Source organism: Carex rostrata, chromosome 22, assembly GCF_964058835.1.
Source record: "Carex rostrata chromosome 22, lpCarRost1.2, whole genome shotgun sequence".
Taxonomy (NCBI): domain Eukaryota; kingdom Viridiplantae; phylum Streptophyta; class Magnoliopsida; order Poales; family Cyperaceae; genus Carex; species Carex rostrata.
Window position 1 is genome coordinate 5,177,385 of NC_135939.1, and position 13,593 is coordinate 5,190,977.

At 34.6% G+C, this 13,593-nt stretch overlaps 2 protein-coding genes across 6 annotated transcripts; one reads left to right on the forward strand and one right to left on the reverse strand.

Annotated features, from left to right (window-relative positions):
- Nucleotides 1-694: 694 nt before the first annotated feature.
- On the forward strand, nt 695-7,392 carry LOC144574088 (uncharacterized). Of its 5 annotated transcripts, none has more exons than XM_078323943.1 (11): nt 696-1,015; nt 1,308-1,398; nt 1,588-1,737; nt 2,320-2,451; nt 2,818-2,926; nt 3,178-3,211; nt 3,297-3,367; nt 5,737-5,796; nt 5,914-5,978; nt 6,740-6,830; nt 7,113-7,392. In XM_078323943.1, exons 1-11 carry the CDS (start codon nt 841-843, stop codon nt 7,152-7,154), a joined length of 1,020 nt encoding a protein of 339 aa, XP_078180069.1. In that variant the 5' UTR covers nt 696-840; the 3' UTR covers nt 7,155-7,392. The 5 variants fall into 5 exon arrangements, with proteins under 5 accessions (XP_078180071.1, XP_078180070.1, XP_078180069.1 ...); XM_078323942.1 differs by having other exon boundaries at nt 697-1,015; nt 3,173-3,211; nt 3,293-3,367; XM_078323946.1 differs by lacking the exon at nt 1,308-1,398 and having other exon boundaries at nt 900-1,015; nt 3,173-3,211; nt 3,293-3,367.
- A 491-nt stretch (nt 7,393-7,883) lies between these two features.
- On the reverse strand, nt 7,884-12,913 carry LOC144574090 (rhazimal reductase 1-like). The gene is made up of 4 exons (XM_078323947.1): nt 12,528-12,913; nt 11,957-12,200; nt 8,574-8,753; nt 7,884-8,310 (listed from the first exon to the last, which is right to left on the reverse strand). The coding sequence occupies exons 1-4, from the start codon at nt 12,839-12,841 to the stop codon at nt 8,086-8,088; spliced, it is 963 nt and encodes a 320-aa protein (XP_078180073.1). The 5' UTR covers nt 12,842-12,913; the 3' UTR covers nt 7,884-8,085.
- Between the last annotated feature and the right edge of the window lie 680 nt (nt 12,914-13,593).

Genomic DNA, 13,593 nt, shown 5'->3' on the forward strand with positions numbered 1-13,593 from the left:
TTATTAAACCTTAATTTAATAGACGATTCACATTTTGTATAAAATATTAAAATTTAGTTCACACTTGCTCCGTACATGGTCGATATTTTATAAGCTTTCCTTCTTTAATTGCCCATCCATTTACGAGTCCGAATCTGCTGTAATTCCGCGAGAAATTAAAGGGCCCTGAAATTTTAATATCAACCGTTCAAATTTTTTCTGCATAGATCTAAAAAAAAAAGTAAGTTTTCACGCACAAATCTTGAGAAAGACCAACGGTTTCGATTGGGATTACATGGCATCCATTTACCAATCCGTATCCGAATTCGTATCCCCTCAGATTACTTGACTGAGTAGAATCCATTTACCAATCCGTATCCGAATTCGTATCCCCTCAGATTACCTGACTGAGTAGAATTGTATCGGACGGTCCGAAAATAGACTGGCACGCATCACAAAGCATAAATAATCTTGTTCCCTCTGTCATTCCGAATCCCGACCAGCTGAGAATAAATCTGAGCCGTCCTTTTCAATTGTGTTGAGTCAGGATCTGTATCTTCCCAGGTACCTGACTGAAACGGGCGGTCCAGATTTACTCTCAGCCGGTGACTACTTGGGATTCTGCAGAGACAGTATTATTTGTGCTTTGAGATTCGCGCCAATATAAAAATCTGGACTGAAAGTAATTCTGAGCCGTCCGTTTCAGTCAGTTACCTGGGAGGACACGGATTCATCCATTTACCCCACAGCCGAACAAAAATCCAAGTGGCGAAGGAGAGGAGAGCCGCCCAGGGCTCCGCCTTCACTTGAAATACTTTTTAAGCAATCCTGGTGGTGGGTTTACCGGAGGTGAACTCACTAATGGCGGTCGCCGCCGCCGTCACTCCTCGCCTCATCTCCCGCTGTCCTTTTCCTTCCTTTCGAAAACCGCAGAGCTCTCTGGATAACACGATTTCAATATCGAGGAATAATTACTACTGTAGAACTACTGTATTACCACCGCCTCGTGCGGTAGTTTCAACTGGTTCTGGAGAAGGTAAAAAAAAAAAAAATTCTAAATTCTATCAATCAGTACAGGATCAGTGTTGCGTAGTTAATTTGTTAGCACTGGTATTTTATCAATGTGATCAATAGTACCTGAACTGACTTGATTTAGTTTTGAGATTCAAACTTGCCTGTTTGATTGAAGCCAGGCATTGTTGTTTCAGTACAGAAAAGTACACTAAATTAATGTGCACTGTAATCTATAATTTATCAAAACATATGCCCATTGTGTATTACTTGACATGTTTCCAATTAAAATTTTGGAAATTATTTGTTTGCATCAGTGCAAATGTCGGATCCAGAATTGAGACTGGTGCTTGAGTTGGCCTCTGACAACGAATTGCTAGAAATTGAGAGCATTCTTTTTGGAACTAGGTATGCTATAACTTGTACATTTCACATTACCACTAGTTTACTACAATGATGATTGCTCGATCTTAATTAGCCTTCAAGATTCCTATATGTTATTTTTTTATAATTTAAAGCAATACTTTAGAAAAACTTAAGTTAAATATTCCACGAGCAATCATAATTGATTGAGTAAAATTAAATTCTGTTTTACAGCTACTTCAGCCCCCTTTTAAAATCAATTAGTAAAAGGCCGGATTCTTATTGCTTGATGAATTTGGATGATATGGAGGAGAGGGAAATGTTCATATCACATCTCGAGTCCAGATTTTTGTTTCTTGCTGCTGATGCTCGTTCAGTGATAAGGTTTCTCTTTTTTCTTTCAAAATTCTAGCTTTAATCTTTTTATTAAATTTCTCATCAACATGATATGTCAATTCTTATAACCTGAGCCAAGGGATACCGAACTCAACCCTTAAACTTCCTGATCGGGCCAATTTGGGTCACACCTAGGTGGTTAGGCCTCACATGACCTAACCCAAACTGAGTGTGAAATGTATAATCTAATTTATCTTAACTTGTATGATTGTGTGTGGTACACTAAAAACTACGATTTTGAACAAATTTAGATTAAACTGGGATTTCATAATTCCTAATAATTTTGCTGTTGTACATAATAATAGAAAATTGAGATTTCTTTTTTGTTCTGGGTGAACTTTAAAAGATTGCTAATGCCTCCATACCAACGGGACCTAGGTAACTTGGTTGTGGATGAACCTAGACTGACCATACCAATGTTCGTATCTATACTACGCTAAGGCTCATAATTGTTACAGCATTTTAAGCCTGAATTTATCATAAAGCTAAAGTAAAGCATGTATACATAAGTTATAGTATAATTGTGACCTGTTAAAAAGAAAATTTACTTTTTTTTTCCGTTCATGAAAGGGGTTGGAGGCCGTCATACCGAAGTGTGTTACTTGGTGTAAGGAAAAGGCTAGGTGTTCATTGTTCTAGTAAATTGGGAACTGAGGATCTTGAATTAGAGATTTTCATACACTTGCTCAGTGAATATTCAAGGTATATATAAACTAAGAGCTCTGATCTCTGCTGGCATGTAGAATGTTAACTATCCCAACCGCATGGTACTTCCATTTTTGGTAGTACACAAACTAAGCCTCATTGAAAGGTCAACTGATGATGTGGCTTCCAATTGTACATTGGAACATCTAGTTAAGCCAGGTTTGAAACAGGACTACCAAATTTTGAATGTGACTGATTAAGTCTTAGTTTAGCTAAAATTGGTGCCAACTTAGCCTCTATAGTGCATGACAGCTCGTGCAACAAGCACAACTTAAGCCAAGAAAAGTAGAAAGTGTACCAAAAATATATTGTGAAGTGATACATGATTCTAAATTTTCAATTATTTTTGTTTCTTCTCTGTAGTCAGAAGAGTAATAGTTCAAGTCTTGAAACTGGACTTAGCAAATGGAAGGTACTTAGAAATGCCGCACTGAACATTGGTGCTGAAGGCCTTAAGAAAATATTTTTGAAGGTAGTTTCTATGTTTTGTTTTGCAATTTTTTCTTCTGCCACAAAAGACCTGAATTAAATTCACACATTGCAAAAGTCAAATTATCTTTGTGCTCACTTACAGTTCAAAATATCAAAGTTTAGATTAACTAAGGGGTGTTAATCTTGGAAGCACCCCAGACAATAAATTGAGGCAGCTTCACTGGTATATATACACTATCTTGTATTTGTTTTCTTTGTTAATTTAGGGCTTGAAATTGTTTTACAGGGCAGTGGTGCATTAACTGTGGAGAAGATAAGCGAAATGGTACAAGAAAATAGCACTATGCTAAATCTTATTAACTCTTTTCAGGAAGCCAATTTTGTAAACTTTGTCAACTTATGATAGTTAGCCAAGAGATTGTCAGGAAAGTTGATGGTAGAGGCGGCCAACTATGAAATAAAGAAAGAACTCATCAAACGGGTACATTGTAATATCTTTTGGTTTTTGCTTTTATTACAGATTTGATCGTGCCAGTTACCTTTGGGTATTATACTGACCTGTCTGGACATTATTACGATTTTGATTGTGTCATACCAGCGACGGTCGCAAATATGATTGGTCTAGAAAAACTAGGTTCAGAATATCTGGTATGGATCATGCGGTAATTTGGGGCATCTCTTGAATTAATCTTTTTTGTTTAAGATGGTCCGTGTTTGGACTTTGGGTTTTATTTCAGTTTTGGGTTATGGCAGCAATTGTTGACCCGATCCAAGCCAGGTTAAGGTCAATCAATTGTCTGGATTCAGGTCAAACTTGATGTATTGGCGGTGACTTGGATCAGTTGGGGCCTGGCCTATTTTAACTTAACTAATTACTTTCTCATAAAAGGGGAGTGTAAATTGTTAATGTTGTTTATTTTTAATTTCAGAGCTTTAAATAATGATAATCATTATTATTCAATCTCATCTTGACTTTCTGAAGTTACGAAACCTCCTATAGCACTAAAATGAATAATGCACCAAAAGAAAGTAATGTACAGCTTAATAGCCCGTATTAACTCAATAACACACCATCATTGTGGTTGGCATATATTTCATTCCTTTCTCCTCAAGTATTCGTAAAATATGAGAAAACTTCGTTTGAAATGGGTATTATTTAAGAAATTTTGAGAAGCAAATACACACATTCAATTTCGGTCTATAACAGAAAATTGAGTTCTTATTGAGACCCTATTAACTATTATAATATTTTCTATATTATGGCAATGAGAAGTCGGGCATTCGGTGCTAGTTTTTTATCTAGTTGTCATCCGATTTGCAATTGTGCTACTAGAGAGGGGACGAGACATTTGCTTGGCGTGAGAACCTTGGGATGGATAAGCGGCTAACTCTACATGCAAGTGCGCTATTCTATCATTAGAGCAGTTGTGACTTTGTTCGCACTACAAACCAAAATTCCAGGCCTGTCTCCAATCCAATTTAACTTTTTTACTTCATTTAACTTGTAGACTTTTGACTATAAAATTCTGTTTTTTAATAATTCAAATCCCTTACTATATATTAATTGGAATATTTCCAACAATATATGGATAGAATAGTTTTTAGTCAGATGGATCGAGCTATACATCTTCCTTGTGTATTTTATTTCTCATTCTCTCCAATTTATGGAGGGACTAATAAATTCTTGCTAGATCTCCATCTGGATTTCTCTATTTAATAAAAACAAAATAGATCCGAAAAAGGTTCTTGTATAGTGTTTCAGTTCTTAAATTATTTAGTTAACCCACATCTATAATATATCTAGATTGTTGGAAATATTCTCATAAAGATTTAATGAGGGCTTTTAAAAATTACAAAACAGCATTTTATACATCAAGAGTCGGTAAACTAAATCAAGAAATAAATTTAATTTAGTTCGAGATAAACTTGGAATTTGGCATGCGATTAAAAGTGCGACTTCTTGAAGAATATAATATTGCCCTTAAACACAGAGTTAGCCCATTATTCATATCTAAGGTTTCTCTAAGGTTTACACTCCTAGCATGTCTCATCTCCTCTCCGGTAGCATGGTTGTGGCTCAGATGACAACTAGTTCGAAAAAACTAGCACCTTACACCCAACTTCTCATTGCAAAAATACTGGAAGTATTATGATGTTTATAGGTTGCTTTTTAACTAAAACCTCCACATTTTTGTTAATGTGTTTTTTAAAGCTGTGTTATAGTGCTGAGAGATCCTAATTCAGTATGTCAAATTTAGCAACACAATTCCTTTCAATTTTTAAAAGCCTAAAATATCTTGTAAATATTAGAATTCATTTTGACTTCAATATTTGGGGGTTACATGTTAATAGAAAAAATACTTTGCTGGAACTTCATAAATATTGAATGTAAATTCATTTTTTCTCTTGGGCTGTCGTGTAATCAAGAAAGCTTCCCCGGAAAATAAAGAATCGTTGGAGCTCCATTCGGGGTAAAGGCACCAGAGGACCAGACCTAGGCCAGAATATAAAACTTTGTAGAAAGTTCTAATTTTTTCAACAGAAACTTTCTCATTGTTAGATCTTAATGAAGAATAGAATGACAATACTGAGTATTGATGGAAAGACACTTCTATTTGATCTATATTTGGAATTATTCCAGAATAAACTTTTGTGTAACTTAGTATTTTCCATGGAGACATATAAAAAGAAGAATTTTAATAAATATAACCAAAACTATGAGAATTTTAAATTTGGCAATGTTGACTCATTGGGTTGACTTGACCTGACCCAGTTCAATAGGTGAGGGGTTGGGTAACTACTATGACATTGTACTCTTTGCTACTAATTAGGGTAGTTTACTCATTCCAGGGGGGGCAGTTGGCGGCTATGAATCTAGAGGCAAGAGCAGGTTTCCTTGTGGCCAGACAGGTTCCATAGTATCCATTTTTCAATGTTTCTTTTACCTTTTTGTGCTTGTAAGCTCAAGTTTTGCAGCATTTGCATATTGAGTTTCTCGATTTGATTTGTTAAAAAAACTACATGCAGGGTTTGGCTCATGCAGCTACACGTTATCTCGGTCTCAGAAATCTCATGATGCTCATTGGTCCACTGTATCTTCCTTCTTTCTCTGATAACATTATTATAACATGCGTTCCCTGCAAATATATCAAATATCATAGATTCTCCTGAATGGAGCATATGCCCCAGATTCTAGTTTGGTAAAGGAGGGAAAAGAAGGGGTTTTAGGGTTTGGGAGGGAAGAAATGGGAAGAGAGGAAGGGGGATGTTATTAGAGGAACCTTACTCCAAAGTGTATCAATACTTGGGAGGGGAAAATGAATAGTTATTCTAGACAGATAAGCCCTTGTATGATTGGTAGTATTAGAGAGAAGAATGTTATTGGAAACCTAATATATTCAACTTTGAAGATTATAAAAAATGATTATTAAGAGTGCAGAGGAGGTAAAATCTTATCCTCCAATCACCTCCCATTCCCCTTTGTCAAAGTTATGGAGCAAGGATACAAGTATTCAGAACCTCCCTCCCTTCTCTTATGGTGCATTGAAAGAATGCAAGTGCCACTATCATCTATAACCTTGCTCCTTATGTGCATATTGTCGAAATCTGTTCAACTTAATTCCTTTCTCTAGTTTACACAATTTCTGTGCCATTTGAGAATAACAATGGTCAACTTCCGAAATAAATGATATAAAAGATTTATCAGATTAGATTAATAGGTCATTCTTGTAGAATTAGTTTAGAACTTCTGGACATTTTCAACCCAAGAAAAAAAGTACCATTACAAGGCCATATGCACGTTTATAAATGTAATGCTTTTGTACATAAATGCATTTGCATTCTCTCAATGCAGAATGTGGGGGACATTATTGGCTGATGTTGTGATTCAAATGCTAGGCACAGATTATGCCCGTATTGTTAGAGCAATTTATGCTTTTGCCCAGGTACAGATATTTATTTGCACTGACCAAGAATTACCATACCAAGTATTGTACCAACTACCCTGTCTTCTCCTGGGGCTTTTAGTGGAAACCAGATATAAAAGTATACGAAACACCAATTAAAACCAGTCAGACAAAGTGAGAAGTTAATTGTAACCAATATCTACTGGAATTTGGCATGTAATAGCCATGCTTAACGATTCACTAGTATGATGAAGTTCTGACTAACATTTTATAGCCTTGAATTTATAGCATGTAAGTTTTTCTTTTATTATGAAAAAGCAGATCCGGCTTACCCGAACTAATTTCTGGAGGCGTGAGATGTAGCAAGCTTTTCTGATGAAGTGCCTTCCTAACTTCTTAACTGGGTAATTATGGTTAACATTATGCTCTCCTTTGTTGAAGTAAGAAGCTATGCTATATGGAGTTAAGAGCTTTCTCTTTTGCAATGTGTGAAAATAAATAGAAGACAAATAATATATATAATCCTTGGTTGCGTTACGTGCCTCATAATTATGTTGTTATGGATGCGTGCTGTCTATTAACTACAAAGGTTTCGATTTCAGATTGCTGTATCCAATTTGGTCCACCTTGAAATTAATACGGAACTGAAGTTTAGGACAGTAAACATTGGAACCCGACTGCCAGTATGAAAAAAAAAATGAAGTAAAAAACAACAAGGAAGAATCTATTTTTATATAGAATCAAGGTTTTCTGAAGAACCAGTACAGGTTAAAATTTGGTCACTTAAAAGGAAAAAGAAGGGTTTGTGGGCCAACCTGAACCTGCCCAGGAAATTCTGACTTCGAAATTAGGGTAAGAACAACCAGTATTTTGAAATGTGAAATTTGACAGATTGGGTTGTTTTTGCTGAAGTTGATGTATTCAAATAGATTGCAAATTATAGCATCAGGCAAAATTGATCAATTACAGCATCTGGTGGTTACCAAAATTAAGATCTTGGGAGAATAACATAGAGAGGATCATTGGATCTGAAGTCATCAGATACCAACGTCCCCCCATATATCCTGGTAATATAGTTGAGCAACATGCATGCCTAAACCTGAAAAATTGATACATATCACTTTTGGAAGTACAAGAATATCCTCGGTAGAGAAAGAAAAAAGAGAAGAGCATGGCACGTGCATACAGTGTAATGTGCCGTACTGTATCCTAAAGAGTGTGAAAATGATGGTTCAACTTTACAAATACATATGTTAAAAGCCATTAAAGAAAGCAAGAAAGGAGAAGTGTGTGCTCATATCTCGCCATCCCATAATTCATTGACTGTCTTGTAAGGTCCGCTCGGGGACACAAACTCATTGCCTTGGTACCGCCTCTGTTGTGGAACCTTAGCAATTAATTTGGCCTCCTCTTTTGTCAATTTCCAGTCAAATATTTGTAGGTTCTCCTTCATCCTTTCCTTGTTGAAGCTCTTGACTACCATTGTGACATTTTGCTCGTACAACCACCTCAGTGCTACCTGTTTGAATATTAGCAACTCAGGTAAATTTGTATTCCGAGAATCAGATAGCAATGCATGATATATAGGAACTTGAGATTAAGCTTTATAGCTTGAATAACCTGATACATTCAATTATAAATTCTAACTGCAAATGCTAGATTGGTACAATTAACACAAGACAGTAGATTGAATATTTCATAGATGGAGATATCATGCTTTGTTTAAAACAATATAATGTATCAAATGCTTAATTCCACACAACAATTAGAGAGAGGATCTACCTGTGCAACTGTTTTGCCCCTAGCAGAGGCAATGTACTCCAATGTGGGGTTCTCCATGATTAAATTAGAACCCCAAATTTCACCATAAGTCCCTAAAGGCCCCCATGCTGTTAAATATATCCCATGCTTCTTGCATAGTTCTCTTAATTTTGGCTGGCTCCATGTGACACTCATCTCCACCTATGGACAAGCGAAGAAACCATCATATTAATTTAAACAATTAGAAACTCTTTCTGTTTTTAATTTAAGGTCTTGTAAAGTTGAGCAAAATTAAAACAGCTTCATATATATATGAAGTGAAATGACAACAGCAAATCTAAATAATTTTTAGTCTCTTTTTGTTTTAACTATTTCATTTGCAACATAGTATATGGAGAAATTTTGATTTTCCTTTCCACCAGTGTTCTAAATAGCGTGCTATAGCGTTTTTGGACCTTAAACACTAAGCTATGAGATAAAAGTACTATTAGTTACGATTGTTATAGCGGTAATAGCGGTCTGCTATAGCACGTAGCGTGTAGTGCAAATAGTGCACGCTATGCCATATAGACTCTTGAAATTTCAAGGCTCAATTGAAAATTTATTTTAAAGACCAATCTTTTTTAAAGATGAGATTGTTTTTGCTTCTAAATTGAAAAATATAGATAGTTTATGATATGATACTTAGATTATTTTGAATAGAAAAAAAAATAGTTTATGTCATAATTCTTAGGTTATTTTCAATAAAAAGATAAATAGTTTATGATATTACTAAGGATATTTTGAATAGGAAATTGGATTTAACTGATTCAATATGAATATTATAATTTCTTTAATCAATTTGGTATTACTTATTGTCCTACACTTTAGATAATGTTGATAATTAATATAGTTATATAATATAATTTTTGAAAAAAGACGTTATGTAGGATAACTTTCATTATAGCTACGCTATTCGCAATAACATTTTTTTAACCATTCTGCAATGACACGATAATCGCTATTTAGAACCTTACTTTTCACATTACTTTGCCTAATTAAATACCATGCCTCACCATTAGAGCTAAAAGTATGAGACCTTACAAAATGAAAAAAAATACATAATTGCGGAAATTATTCATTCAGAATTACCAACTCATTTAATATGAAGATTACAATTAAACAAAATAGAAAGTAGTAATGTTAATATCAAATGAATTCTTGTTCACTCAAAGCAATGTTTTTAGACAGGAATTGGTGTTTTTTCAATGTGAAAAGGTTGGCTAAGACGGCGCAAAGCACATCGTATAAGAACTTAAGATTACAATTAAACAAAATAGAAAGTAGCAATGTTAATATCAAATGAATTCTTGTTCACTCAAAGCAATGTTTTTAGACAGGAATTGGTGTTTTTTCAATGTGAAAAGGTTGGCTAAGACGGCGCAAAGCACATCGTATAAGAACTTAATTAGTGTCTACTTCTTTGCTTGTGGTCCTTATTGTTGATTGTTTGTGTTTCCAATTCAAAGTTTTAAACTTGCCATTAAGTCGGAGGGGCCTCATTTCTGGAGTGAACTCAGAATTTTCATCGTATGGATAAAATAATATCGAATCAGATTTAAATAACTAATTGAGTTTAAATTTATTAACTAATTAAACACTCGATAAAAAAATATTTTAACTTATACTTTCCAATACTCTGACTTGTAATTTCTGATTTCTAACATATAATTATACTTATCAATTATAATTCAAGAAATTTATTTTAATTTTAAACTTAAATTTAACTCGAATTACAAATTAAACATTCAGAAAAGGAGGACAAATTTATTTTCAGGGGATAGCAAAGTCAATCGGAATGTCTGAATCTCCACTAAAAACTAAAACTCAAAATTCAGAAGGCAGCTGCCCCATGTAGCCCCCCTGCGTCATTCTATGACTAAGTCTGTTCCTTTGTTCCAATGTGTCAATTCTCTGTTTTAAACAATCTACTTTACCTGGCGGAAGCTCACTTTATAGTCATTTCATTTGTTCAGCACGACAAGTATATATCTATAGAGTTAGGTATTCCAGAGCGAAAACTTTTCATTGCTAATTAATAAAATAAAAATTATTTTTTCGTTTGAAGAGACTGTTGACTAAGTATGAACCTTTTTCAAGCCCAAGATGTCTGTTTATCAAATAAAGTTGGGAAATTTGTACAAAAATTTCATTGGAAAGCGAGCGAAATGTTCCCACATAAATAAAACCAGTGCTTGAACAATGGTGGCATTTGACTAACCAACATGTTGGGAATCTAAAATATATATAATTACTTGGGAATTTTTGGATCCAATCAGGGGCAAATGGAACAACGAGTCAATGCCCATTCATTAGCTGTATGTGACTAAGCCCACTTGTAAAAGAAAAAAAAAAAAAAAGGCAAAACAGAGGGACTCTATACGAATCAATATAACTGTCACGGGTAGAAGTGTTCAAATGGTTGGGCTTGTTCAGTTTTAAACCTAATCGAAATTTTTTGATTTAAATGGTTCGGTTTTTCAGTTCAAATGGATTGGTTCGGTTGAATTTTTGAATTATTTTGGTTTAAATGGATAGGTTCGGTTTAGACTTTTCAAAACCGATTAAACCGAACCGACAGAATTATATTGTTCAAGTATGATTTATATTATGTTTGGTTCAATCATTGCTTCCTTTCATAATATCTACATATTTTGTATGAAATTGAACAATTTGTGTATGAACATGTGAAATTTTCATTAATAATGGCATTAATAGATTTATTTCAGTTTAAACCGAACAAATTGAAATCTACTTCAGTTTGTTCGGTTCGGTTTTAACCGAACCGACCGTTCGAACATCCCTAGCTAGTCACGGAAGCGTATCATCTGTGGAGTTTTTCCGTGCAGAGCTTTTAATATGGTACGTTCGTTTCAGATCGGACGGAACAGATCAAATCTTGTCCGAATTGAAAAATAAAATCAAAATTTTCCGGAGCTTTTAATCGAATCCGTCCAATCCGAAACGAACGGACCAGATTAAAAGCTCCGCACGGAAAAACTCTCCAGATGATACGCTTCCAGCTAGTCACGGGGGATGGAAAGGAAGATACAACCCGTTAAATAAAGGGGGAATTTCACGTAAAACATTTATATAATTGGATGGTTGGTAATTACTGCACAGAAAATGGTCAAACCACCGTCAAAAAACCATGATTTTATCTGCCAAAAGAGGCATACTGGGTAAAACAAAATAAGGTAATATAAATCATACTGTACTAATAAGGTGCACTACTATATACAATATTATATACATATAAAAACAAAAAGTCGGTAACTAATTCTGCACTTTGATTGACGAACTATTTTGAGATAAAAAATTCTTATAGTGGGGTTGAACTATTTTGAAATAAAAAATTAGTGCACCTGATTGACGGCTGGAGGGATGGTAGAATAAGACAGGAGATCAGAAAGCTTCTTGGTCGACAAGTTACTAACACCAATAGATTTTACAAGGCCAAGAGAATGGCATTCTTCCATGGCTTTCCATACCCCTTTCATGTCTATTGGAAGGAGTTCTTCTTTGGGATACATGACCTTGTATTCACAGCTGTTCACTCTTACAGGCCAATGCACTAGGTAGAGATCCAGATACTCAAGCCCAAGATTCCTTCATTAGTACAAAATAAATTAAATTAAACTGTTCATTTAGTTAATTTTCAGAAAATTCATTATCCATATTGCATGTAGGTTAATTAATGACTTGATGACAAAACAAACCTAACTAATTGTACTTGGTTCTAACAATAATCATAGTACACGCTCTATTCATAATTGGTTGTAATTCCAATATATAAATATGGCAACTAAAAGTTGTGTAACATGCGCACAATTGCACACACAAAGAGTATATACCTTGGTTTATCTTAAATAATCAAATGTCTTGCACACTTTTCCTATTTAGAACAATAAATTAAGAAAAAAATATTCAACTTACGAAAGAGACGATTGCAATGCTGGAAGGACAAGTTGTGGGTCTGCATCAGTGCACCATAGCTTGGATGTGATGAAGACCTCGTCTCGAGACTGAATGAGGCCGCACCTGATCGCCTCAGCTATGGCAAACCCTAGAGGCCTCTCGCTGCCATAGATAGGCGATGTGTCAAAGTGCCGATAACCCAATTTAATCGCCTGAATAAATATCGAGACGAGATCAGGAGGTTGGTATAGTGAGAAAGTGCCGAGCCCGAGCACCGGCATGTTGTACCCTGAGTTTAGGGTTACATATGGAGTTGTTGCTGGTCCAGCCATGGCAATGGAGCAGTTGAAAAGTTTTGTTTGTTTGTCAAGTGTGTTGTAAAAATGAAGAGGGAAGGGGTATAGGGAGTTATAGCTTATATAATGGTTTGGAGGTGTGTTTTGCATGGATGTAAGGTGCTTTAAATGATGTCACTTTGTGGGCTTTATGTTATTTAATAGTAATGATCGATCCAAAGTTTGGGTTGAAATAACATTACATAATTCTTACTTCTACAATTTTCTAATTACGAATTTTTGTTTATTTATATTTTATAAGAAATTAATTTGTGTCATCTATATATATATATATATATATATATACACACACTTTGAGTGACCTAACATTAGTGCACTATAGACATAAAAAAAAAAATCCGTAGCTCGTGGATCGATTGGAATTAGTCCATGACTCGATGGATCGATCAGCTCGATCGTGACTCGATCGCTAATCTATTGGTGCACAGTACCAGCAATTCACTATCTAAGGTATTTGTGTACATATACTCTTAATTTGAAAATATTATTTATGATATACGAAAAATTTTATTTGAAGAGAAAAAATTTATATATATAAAGCCTACTGATGTCTTTCTGTCTTATCTTTAAGGATTTGGAAATTTTCTCTACTATAGTTTGTAGTCATGTCAATATACTTTCTCTTAATATTTGCATCTATATATTACATCGATATAATAATTTTCAAGAAATTAAGGCAAGCCTCAAGAATCCCTTTAAATTTTAAAATAAAACTTAAAATATTGACC

Bases quoted from the DNA above. Each gene is read 5' to 3' on its own strand.
- LOC144574090 (XM_078323947.1), bottom strand. From the start codon at position 12,841: ATGGCTGGACCAGCAACAACTCCATATGTAACCCTAAACTCAGGGTAC. The intron at 8,754-11,956 runs GTGCACTAATTT...GCTTGTCCATAG, and splicing joins TCCCTCCAGCCGTCAATCAG to GTGGAGATGAGTGTCACATG. The intron at 8,311-8,573 runs GTAGATCCTCTC...ATATTCAAACAG, and splicing joins GGGGCAAAACAGTTGCACAG to GTAGCACTGAGGTGGTTGTA.
- LOC144574088 (XM_078323942.1), top strand. From the start codon at position 841: ATGGCGGTCGCCGCCGCCGTCACTCCTCGCCTCATCTCCCGCTGTCCT. The intron at 2,927-3,172 runs GTAGTTTCTATG...ATTGTTTTACAG, and splicing joins TTAAGAAAATATTTTTGAAG to GGCAGTGGTGCATTAACTGT. The intron at 3,368-5,736 runs GTACATTGTAAT...TACTCATTCCAG, and splicing joins AGAAAGAACTCATCAAACGG to GGGGGGCAGTTGGCGGCTAT.